The 11,381-nt window shown below is 52.4% G+C and overlaps 1 protein-coding gene across 9 annotated transcripts in view; it reads left to right on the top strand.

The window, feature by feature from the left end:
* Positions 1–11,381, top strand: part of KCNIP2 (Kv channel interacting protein 2) — a 19,731-nt gene that overhangs the window by 3,530 nt on the left and 4,820 nt on the right. For 3 of the 9 annotated variants that reach the window (XM_011977435.1, XM_011977434.1, XM_011977433.1), the window contains exon 2: positions 10,897–10,992. The exons of 4 other annotated variants lie outside the window; for them this stretch is intronic. In XM_011977435.1, the coding sequence (XP_011832825.1) occupies positions 10,897–10,992 (96 nt within the window). Of the gene's footprint in view, positions 1–496; positions 793–7,708; positions 7,812–10,896; positions 10,993–11,381 lie in introns of those variants that run through there. 2 more of the 9 variants (XM_011977437.1, XM_011977436.1) reach the window with 2 other exon arrangements.

Raw genomic sequence — 11,381 nt, 5'->3', positions numbered from 1 at the left:
GCTCTTCTCGAAGCATTCGGCTGTAGCCAGCGTATGGTGGTAGAGTCTGTAAACCTGCCGCACCGAGACAAACGCAAATAGAAACAGTTGTGAGAGCAAGGAATTTGGAGCCGGGAGACAGAAAACAGTGGGACACAACTCTGCCGCCTCTTCTTTGCCGCCTCAATACACTGGCCTCCTCTCCTTCCTCCTGTCTTGTCTTCCATTGGTCCAGAAAGTGTGGAAGTGTGGGGAGTTGCCATGACAACTCTGTCCTCTTACTCCTTCGGCTCTTTATGCCAAAATGGTGGGGGCAGGGTGCAGGGTGCGGGGAGGAGTGCGACAGGCGGAGAAAGGGGGGCTGAAAGGAGGCAATAAAAGATACGGTTCATTCCCCATCCAGCTCTTTTCTCAAAACCCGCATGTACTTGCCTGGCCTCCCCGCCAGAACCCAGAAAAATGCTCTCTGAGAAGGCTGAGTCGGCGCCACCCCTCCCTGCCCCCCTAGTCCAGGAACTTTGGGGGCAGATGCTTCACATGATGGGGCCAGGGTGAGCTCCTCTCAGGCAGCCAGGAGCACATGGGAAGTCTCCAGAGTTTCAATCCTATGTCTGCCCGGCCGGCCCTCCCGCGCCGCCCACGCAGGGCCCGCTCGGGTGAGGGCGGAGACCGGACCGCCCCGGGCCCTGGGGGCGGAGCTTGGACGCAGAGCTCTCCGCCAAACCATGAACCGATGCCCTCGCAGGTGCCGGAGCCCGCTGGGGCAGGCAGCGCGATCTCTCTACCAGCTGGTGACTGGGTCGCTGTCCCCAGGTATGAGGAAGGGAAGGGAGGGGCAGGATCCTTCAAAAAGTGAGCGAAGTGGGGTAGAAGCTCCGCAGAGGTAGGGAGGGAAGGGCCCCTCACATAGATGGAGGGAGCAACATCCCTCCAAGAAAAGAGCTTCCCAGGCAAGATCCCGGACAGAAGCGGAGCAGGGGATGGTCCTCCTTACAGAGTAGGAGGAAGACAGCGCTCTTCAAAGCGCTGCCTTCAAAGGAGAGGGGCATCGAGGTCCCTCACAATGGTGGAGGGGGCAGGGCTTCTCACTGAAGGCAGAGGAGGGGACCTCAAGTGAGGAGCAGGGCGCCTCCCAGGGATGAAAGGAGGAGGCTTGCGGCAGATCAGGGAAAAGGTTCAGCTATTTCCTGCATTTCTTGGCTGAAGGGGTCTTAAGATGAAGGGTCAGTGTCCAGAAGGAAAAAACCCTGAGATGGGCCTAGACCGACATGAACTCAGCTAGTGAGTTCATGCATGATGTGGGATGGGTAGACTTGTGTGGCTTAAGGATTGTGTGTCTCTATTTTCTCTCTCTCGCAGTGTGTATTAATGGGATTGTGCATTACTAAGTTGTGCATCACTGGGCTATGCATGGCTGAGTCTGTGTCTCCGTGGGGTTGTGATCACTGGGATTCTGTGACACTGAGACTGTGTGTACCTGGAGTTCTGTACTTTAGGATTGGGTTGAGGGTTCCTGAGTCTCTAAGTTAGTTGTGTAGCCTTTGTGAGGTTGTACCTTGGTGTGAGATTTGTGGAGTGTATGAGGTGTGGATTGTGTGTATCCCATGGCACTGCTGAGGTGTGTTTCCTTATGACTGCTTGGGCAGGGCCCACAGAACCCAACATCCCCTCTGCACCTGGCCTCAAACAGACCAAAACAACCTGGTCCTGTGGCATTCTGAGATCTGTCATTTTCTGGCTCTCTCCGTGGGTATCCACTTGAGCCCCTGGAGTATAGGTAGGGCCTGTGGCCTCTCCTTGCCATCTATCCCCCAAAAGGAGGGTAGATGGATGGTCCTGAGCCAGAACCATACCTGGAAATCTTCTGGGGAGCATACAACCTTCAAGCCCCCTGCTTGGGCCTGTCTCCAGTGACAGATGGCTGGAGCCAGGCAGGACCAGCTCTCAGTCATTGTAGGCATGACTTCCAGGACCCAAAATAGCCCCAACGTCTAGGGAGGTCATTAATCACCCAATGCAACTGGGGGCTGCAGTGTCTTTGGCCTAGCTGGGAATGGTGTGGGTCTGGGGGACTGAGAGAAGGGCTTTGAGGTCCTCACTGGCCGGGTTAACAGTGGCAGTGGGGGGTGGGACAAAGGTAGACTGGGGAAGGTGGGACAGTTGCATAGAGTGGGTTCCCCCACAAGGCGGTGTTACTCACATTTGAACTGGGGGAGATAAATAACTAAATGATAGGAATATCTCTGTGGTAAGACATGAGGGATATGGGGAAGGCCCACCTCATGCCTCGAGATAGTTTTCCCTTGAGTTCCCACTCTGCCAAATTGCTTCCATTGAGATTTTACTTTGAGTGAAGAGCTAAATTCGTGGCACAGGGATGCTTGGGGAGGACGGATCTGGCAAGTTTCTCACGGAACCCTAAGACTTGAGAATTCTCTGAGTGGGGAGAAGAGAGAGCCTGGAAAACAACTCGCTCTTTCACTCCTGACAGACTCGGCCACGGGATGCCTGGCTGATCTAGGACCATGAGTCCTGGCGGGGTTGGGTCAAGGTCTCTGAGAGTTGAGAGTGGGAATTAGGAAAAGGAGGGGCCAGGGCCAGGGCAACTGACTGCAAGTTATCAGCAGCAGGGAGCAAGGAGGTGCTGTTGTGGGGCCCCTTTCCATTCAAATAGTCTGGCTTGGCATTCAAGATTTCATGGAATCTGACCCTTTTTAATTTTATTACCCATAACTCCCTTACCTAAACTAAGCTGTAGGCCCTAGGATTCCTTGACACCCCACACATACTGGAGAGACTGCTTGAGGGAGCTGACAGATCACTGACTCTGGTTAAACTCATTATTATTATTATTATTGTTATTATTGACAGAGTTTTGCTCTGTCAGTCAGACTGGAGTGAAGTGGCGTGATCTTGGCTCACTGCAACCTCCGCCTCCCGGGTTCAAGCAATTCTCCTGCCTCAGCCTCCCGAGTAGCTGGGATTACAGGCAAGCGCCACCACGCTTGGCTAATTTTTATATTTTTAGTAGAGACGGGGTTTCACCATGTTTGTCAGGCTGGTCTTGAACTCCTGACCTTGTGATCCACCCGCCTCGGCCTCCCAAAGTGTTGGGATTATAGGCGTGAGCCAGTGCGCCCAGCCAAACTCATTCTTTATTAGCATGTCAGCTGTTATCTTGGGAAAAAGATCACTCTTTTTTCCCAAGATAAGCAGGGAGCTTATAATGGCGGGGAGCTTCAATTCCTTCATCTGCAAGATAGGTATACTACCACTCACTCTGACCATGTCAGCTGTAAAAACAGGAATAATAGATCCTACCTCTCAGGTTTATTATGAGGACTAAATGAGATACTACATGTAAAGTATCGAGGACACGAAATAAATATTGGATAAATATTATCTCTTTGTTTATTTGTTTGAGATGGGGTCTCACTTTGTCATCTAGGCTGAAGTACAGTGGCATGATCATGGCTCACTGTAGCCTTGAACTCCCACCTCAGCCTCCCAAGTAGCTGGGACTATAGGTGTGCGCCACCATGCCAGGCTAATTTTTTTTTTTTTTTTTTTTTGAGAAAGAGTCTCGCTCTGTTGCCCAGGCTGGAGTGCAGTGGCGTGATCTCGGCTCACTGCAACCTCCGCCTCCCAGGTTCAAGCAATTCTCCAGACTCAGCCTCCCAAGTAGCTGGAATTACAGGTGTGTGCCACCACACCCGGCTAATTTTTGTATTTTTGGTAGAGATGGGGTTTCACCATTTTGGCCAGGCTGGTCTCGAACTCCTGACCTCGTGATCCACCTGCCTCGACCTCCCAGAGTGCTGGGATTACAGGCATGAGCCACCTCACCCAGCCCAGGCTAATTTTTTATAGAAGCGGAGTTTCGCCATGTTGCCCAGGCTGGTCTGGGACTCATGATCCAACCTCCTCAGCCTCCCAAGTGCTAGGATTACAGGCGTGAGCCACCCACTGTGCCTGGCCAAATGTTGATCTCTTTGTTAAGGTGGATAGTTGATATTTGAGCCTGACCTCCCAGTTAAGAAGCTTTTGCTATAACTAATTTCATAACCTGCCTATAACAGCTCCTATCACCTATAGGCATCCTACAAATATTTTTTGAATGAGTAGATTCCTTAGAGTTCTCTCAGTGGGGCTGTCTCTCCCTACCCAGTGAGAGCATATTTGGTTCACCTTCATTGCACAAGCACTAGCTCAGAGCCTGGCACTCACTTTGTGTAGGTCCAGGTTTTTTTTGTTTGTGTGTTTTTCTTTTAACATCTTTGCTCTCCCAGGAGGTTGGAATGTATTTGAGGAAACAAGACTGATACAGAGAAATCTGGGTTCAAATCTCTGCTTCATATCCTGTTAGTTGGGTGACCTCAAGCAAGGCCCTTTACCTCTCTGCACCTCATTTACCTCACTAGTAAAATGGGTACAATACTATTCACTGCCCATCTCATGGGGTTGTTATGAGAAGCCATCGAGATAATAGTCTTTGTGGAAATGCTTTATGAACTATTAAGAGCTATAGAAATGTAAGGGGGAGTGTTATGCTGTTAATAATAATGGTGGCAGACACTTATTCAGTAGTTACTCTGTGCTAAGTATTACTCTTTTTTCTTTCTTTTTTTTTTTCCTGAGGTGGAGTCTTGCTCTGTCACACAGGCTGGAGTACAGTGGCATGACCTCAGCTTACTGTAACCCCTGCTTCCCCAGCTCAAGCGATTATCCTGCCTCAGCCTCTCGAGTAGCTGGGATTACAAGCATGTGTGCCACCATCTCTGGCTAATTTTTGTATTTATAGTAGAGACAAAGTTTCACCATGTTGGCCAGGATGGTCTTGAACTCCTGACCTCAAGTGATCCTCCTGCCTCGGCCTCCCAAAGTGCTGGGATTTCAGACGTGAGCCACTGTGCCTGGCCTGTGCTAGGTGTTATTCTGACAACTGTCCATATATTATTTTATTTTCCCCTCCTTAGCAACCATATGGGTTGGGAAACAGGCATACAGAGGTTGAGAGCCCATCCAGTTATTGCAAGTTGCAAAGCTGGGATTTGAAACCAGGGAGTCTGGCACCCTAGTCCACCCTATCACTTACTATGCTACAACAACACCTTTTACTGTTCCCACTGATAACATTACAGAATTCCCTGCTGAATTTTGAGGACTGCAACGACAGGTTACTGGTAGACCACTGAAGGCTGGACGCTCTGAAGGGAAGGGAATTTAAGCTGCCTCTAACGGATAGGTAAGAGGAAAAGCAGAAGGGAGGGCAGCCCTGACAGAGATGGTAAGAGCAAAAACACAGAAATAGGACAGAGTTTGGTGTGTTTGAGCTACAGTGAGGAGGCCAAACTGGCTGAAACAAAAGTACCCTGATGAGGGTAGAGGGAAGAATGTTAAATGCCAGGGGTGGAAGCTGGACAGTCATAGGGAGGTATTTGCTGGTTTCATCTGTAAATCAGTAACCTCTAAGATGTGACAAATGGCAAGCAGTCCCTGAATAGACTTTTTCCTAGGGGAAAGGAGTGAAACAGGCCAAGCCTATTTGAAGCCGGACGCGGTGGCACACGCCTGGAATTCCAGCACTTTGGGAGGCCGACGGGGGCAGATCACTTCAGGCTAGGAGTTCGAGATCAGCCTGGCCAGCATGACAAAACCCTACTTAAAAATATAAAAATCAGGTGGGCGTGATGGTGCACGCCTGTAATCCCAGCTACTCGGTGGCTGAGGCACGAGAATCGCTAGCGCCACCGCACTTTAGTCTGGGTGACAGAGTGAGACCCTGTCTCAAAAAAAAGGAAAAAAAAAAAAAAAAAAAAAGCCTATGTGAAGCGTCATCTTCCCACCCCTTCCCTGGATGGGGCAGGTCAGGCAGAAGGAAGGGGTATGGTACCGTGTGAGGTTGGATGCCTGCCCCCCGGTGGTGGCTGTATAGAACTGCAGATCAGGCAACCTCAACTGGGGCCTTAGGGACTAGTCCCCACCCCACAAATTGGGTTGAGACACAGTCATCCCAGAGCTGGACAAGAGGGACGGCTCTTTCTGAGGCCAGTCCCCCTAAATTGGGGCTCTCGGCTGGGCCAGCTTTCCAAGAAGGGAGCCAGTGTAGTGTGGTGGTTTAGAGTGAAGGCTGAGTCAGACTGGGTTAAAATTGAAGCTCTGATCTTGAAGATTTGCTTAACTTCTCTTTGACTTAGTTTCACCACCTGTAACATGAGGATAATAGTACAGGCTTCATAGGTTTATTGTGAAATTCAGTGTTACATCGCCTGTAAGCACATAGCGCTTTATCTATTACATAGTCAATGCTCAGTCACCGTTAGCCAGCAGCGGTAGTAATGGTATTACTAACCCAGAGGCCCTAGTCTTGTGGCTCATTGGCTCTGTAGGCCTATCCCCACCCCTTTATACACACACACACACACACACCCCACCAAGAAGAGGCAGGGAAGAGGAGGGAGGGACCCCGGGGATGCTGGCTGGGAGGGGTGGCTCCCTTAGAGGGTTCAGATTTCCCTCCTACAGCAGCTGGGCTTCTCCATCAGCTCAATAACAGTTCCTAAGGAGCAGGCAGGGCTTGCTCCTGGATGAAGTCCCAGCCAGAAGGAGCCAGCACAGTCCCCCCTCCTCTCCCAAGAAGCTTGGGTCTCTTGACCCCAAAGGCAGCTGCAATAAGTCCCCTCCCCAGAGAGTCCTGATGGGGTTAAGTGGCCTTTTTCTGCCTAGGCTACTGTATCTTATCCCCCCATCCCTTGGGCCTCAGTTTCACTGTCTGTGGCCTGTGGGAAGAGAGTGCTTCCCTCCTCACAGTCTCTATGGCAACCAAATCGATATTGCTGGTATCCTCCTAGCAGGAGAGGTGACTGCCTTCTCCTCCATTATTCTCATACAATTCCATGCCAATACAATGACACAATGGTAGACCCACCCTCCAAATTATACGACACATCCACCTAACAAACTTCAGACCCACATCCTACAACCCTACTAAAACACAGGCACCTCACTCCCCGTGCACGCTCACAAATACTTCAACACACTCCCACACATGCAGACCATAGACACCCAGCTCACATACCCATATACGCAAGAGTCAAAATGCATAACTGTACGCCAAACACACCTCTGTGACAGGTGCACAGTCATGTGTAAGCACACACATAAGAGGAGACATACACACTCCCATACTGACAAACATAGGAATATACACACAGGAAAACACCTAGCCACCATAACATATTCTGACCCATGCATCTGATTACTTATACATGTGCAGATGGTGGTTTCTCACACACATACACACTGCCCTTCCCTGCCTTCTCCCTAAGCTCAGCTCCTCCCTCTGCCCCCTCCCTTTGGCACAGAGTAGCCACAGGATGTCTAGGGGAAGCACTCCTCAGGGACAGAGGCGGGTCACTGCCCCCTCCCTCCTCTGGCCCATATCTTATCCTGTCCTGGTCCATATTCTTTGCACCAAAGGTTCCTGAGGAGGTGCCAGTTCAAAGGCTGAGGTGGCCCTGCAAAGAGGAAGAGGCGGCGGCTGTGGTTGGGAGGCTTGTGGGGCAGAGGCGGGGTGATGGGGGAGAGGGAGGAGATCCTAGGAGGAAGAGGGGGAGGGAGGCTGCAGGCAGTCCTACTCAGGCTGGGGAGCCTGAGGGGGAGGTGGTGTGAGGCGGCAAACCAGCGTGTCTGAACCTGGGCCCTGTAGGGGCCATGCCCTAGGCCCACCATGAACCTGGAAGGGCTGGAGATGGTCGCTGTGCTCGTGGTCCTCGCTCTGTTTGTCAAGGTCCTGGAGCAGTTTGGCCTCTTTGAGCCTGTCTCCTTGGAAGGTAATCTAGGTGTCCTGGCATGTCTGAGCTGCTGGCTGGTGGGGCAGCTGCCCCACAGCACTGGGGAGGGTGTTTGTCTGTTTTCATGACTGGGGGCAGGGATGAGCAGGTGAGTGATGAGACAGGGATCTGGGAAGTGAGTAGGGGTGCTTGGGGGATATGACATCTGGGAGAGGTGAAGAGGAGGCCTCGAGGAGTAGATACGGAGGGAGGAGGGAATCTGGGGGACAAGGTGTCAGGAGGTGATGAGGGGTGCAGTGTGGGAGGACTGGGGTGTGGAGATGAGGAGGTGAGGGGATTCTGGGGGATACCAGGAGGGGTCTGGAGATAGGGAAGGAGTGTCTGGAGTAGAGGAGGGAGGTTCTAGGGATCCTGAGATAACACCAGATTTCTGGGGGGTCCTTTTTGGAATCAGGGACCCACCATGGTGCCTGTGCATCTTCTCCACACCTCCATCCATGCAGTGTAGCTTATGGGGTGTGTGGGCTCAGTGTGTGAGAGACACAGGGTGTGACTTTGTGTTCCTGTATGTGAGAGAGTACAAAGTGTGTAACTGTGAGCCTGTGTATGGAACAGGGATGTGACTGTATGTGTGGGAGTGACAGGGCATGTGGCTTTGTGAGAAGGTGGATGTGGCCAGGCCTGAGTGGCACAGTGTGTGGCTGAGCCTGTTTGGGTATCAGGTTGTGCATATGGCTGTTTCCAGAGTTTCCTGAGGATATACCAGCTCCATACCCAAGGCTTGGGAGGAGGTGGGTTCTGGAGGGAAGAGTGTGAACATTGTGAAGGAGACATTTATAGCCCAACTCTGATTGGGGATGAGGAGTGGATCAGATCAGGGACCCTACTTCCCAAGCCCCCTTGCCTCTCCAGGCTCCTATCAGGATCCAAGTACAGAATGGTCTCCAGGGCCTAGACATTGGGAGTGGAAAATCAACTCCCCTCCCCACCCCACCTGAAAGTCAGTAGGGAGAGTAATATTGGGGTGGAGAGGAGAGCACTTCTGCCTCCCCCTTGGGAGTTTTGACCTCCCCCTCCTCTTCACAGCTAGAACTGTGTAACTCCATAGCGTGGCTGTTCCCCAGTGCCACCAGGGACAGGAAGACAGACTAGAACCATGACGGAGGACTGCAGGGTAGATACCTGGAAGAACTGGAAAAATATGAAGGAAGCTGGGAACAAGAGAAGGTGCATGAATTGCCTGCTCTAGGGTTCAGTAAGAGCAGAAAACTCTTAGCTCACCCTCCATCCTCTGCTGCATTTATTAGGGTGGAGTGGGGAACAGGGAGCTGGACCTAGATGAACTGGGACAGCTGGGCTGAGCTTGTTCTCATTCAATCTGGAAAAGGTGAAATTGATTGAGTTCTAACTTGCCATTCATTTTAGATGGGAAAGGGGAAAGAGGGGTCATCTGGGAATCCCAGGCGCTTTGGGCTGAAGGCAGCCATTCTCTTCTCACCTTTAGAGGAGACAGAGGCTTGGAAACAGATAGGGGGCTGGGGTGGGGGGCAGGAGAGCCACCCCGAGTTGGGCGACTACACCATTGGAGGCTCCAGGCGCAATCCGGCTTCGGGAAACCAGAGTCCAGGCTAATGGAGCCCTGGGCCGGAGGCCAGGCCACCATCGATCCCCCTGCCTGGCCCACCACCTCCCTCCCACCTCTCCATGGCTTCTGGGGTGGGAGGGAGGTAAGGATGTGTTGAAGTAGAGGAGGTGGTTACTCACCCAGCTACCTCCTGGTAAGGGGGCCTGGTCTGGAGGGTGAAGCCTGGATTGGGAGGGTGGGGTATATGGAGAGGGAGTAACCTTTAAAGGAAGTTGGACCCCTCCAGGATGGACTGAGGCCAACTTTAGCCACTGTGTCAGATCCAGTGGGCTCTGACCTAGGAATCTGGATGCAGTGCAGCTGGGAGACACACAGACACACACACACACACACAGTAACACTGAGGGTCCTCTGGGGGTGCAATTAGAGCTGTAGAAAATGTGCAGAAATAAAGGGAGAAGAAGGGAAGGGGAGCCATGATCAGTGGGCCCTGGATAGCCCCACAATAGACCAGAATACTCCCCTCCAAGATCTCTTATTGCCTCAAAGTTTACTATTATTTCACCCTCAAAGAGCAAGCATACTGGAAAAGACTGTGAAGGGGCCGCAGTTTAGGGTAGATGAGTTAGCTGATGAGGAACCCTGCCCTTTGGCAGAAAGATTCTGGGCGCCTTGGAATGAGGAGGGGTTATAGGAAAGAAAAGTGGGTGTACCCAGGAAAAATGAAGCCTCTGTGGGTGAGGTATTGAGGTAAGCCTTAGATATCTGGATGCCATGGGGACCCAGGGCACAGTGTGATATGGGTAAGTGTCATGACAACCTTGATATGTATCATAATGTTATAAGGTCACAATGTCATAGTGTTCTTTGTAGACTCACGTGTCATGATGTCCCAGAGGCATTGTGTGTTCTTGTGTGGTTTGATCATGCTGTATGTGAGATGGCCTGTATGGGTCTCCATGTGTGTGCACCCTGTTTTACTTAGGTCACATTTGTATTTGCTTGTTAAGGAGTAGCAGTTCATTGTGTGTGTGTGTGTGTGTGTTTGTGTGTGTGTTGGAGCATACATATTAGACCATCAGGTGTGAGTTACTGGATTTCAAGCTGTCACTGGCACCCATGACTGTGATGTATTGCTCTACCTGTCACTATACACGCCTGTCACTATAGGTATGTGTATGAGAGAGGTGTTCTTACCCAGGCAATCCTTGAGTTGGACATCATCCTGGAGGTCCAGCCATGGCACTTGAGCCAAGGGTACTAGGTCAGCAAAGACACTGAGGCCACTGCCACCTCATCCTTGCTGCCTTGCTGTCATCCGCCACGTCCCATTAAACAAAGTGCCTAAGCCTCACCTCTATGGACCCACTGGGCTCCCCTAACCCAATTCCAACCACCCTTGCCATTCCTTTCCTCCCCCTTAATTCCTCCCCCAGCCCCATCCCCAGATGGGGTTGATTTGTGACTGGTGGGGAGGGGACAGGGAACAGAGGGACAATGGGAGTTAATGCGCCTTCCCGGGGTCTTCTCTCTTCCCAGGCCACCCTCCAGGGCCCACTAAAAAAGCGCTGAAGCAGCGATTCCTCAAGCTGCTGCCTTGCTGCGGGCCCCAAGCCCTGCCCTCAGTCAGTGAAAGCAAGTGCCTCTCATGTGCTTCCGGGGGCGGGGCCCGATGTGTGCGTGCGTGTGTGTGCGTGTGCGCGCGCGCGTGCCCCAGGCCTACGCGTGTGTGTGCACGTGTGCCCCAGGCCTGCGTGTGTGTATGTGGGGGGGAGGGCGTGCCCCAGGTCTGCGTGTGTGGGGGTGGGGCATGCCACAGGCCTGCGTATGTGTGCGCGCGTGCTCCAGGCCTGCGTGTGTGTGTGCGCGTGTGTGAGCGTGCTCCAGGCCTGTGTGTGGGGGGGGGTGTGCCCCAGCCCTGCATGTGTGTGGAGGGCATGCCCCAGGCCCGCGTGTGTGTTGAGGGGGAGACGTGCCCCAGGCCTGCGTGTGGAGGAGGGGGGTGCCCCAGGCCTGCGTGTGTG

This window comes from Mandrillus leucophaeus, unplaced genomic scaffold (genome assembly GCF_000951045.1).
Source record: "Mandrillus leucophaeus isolate KB7577 unplaced genomic scaffold, Mleu.le_1.0 Scaffold18, whole genome shotgun sequence".
Taxonomy (NCBI): Eukaryota; Metazoa; Chordata; class Mammalia; order Primates; family Cercopithecidae; genus Mandrillus; species Mandrillus leucophaeus.
This window is presented reverse-complemented; position numbering and strand designations above follow the sequence as displayed.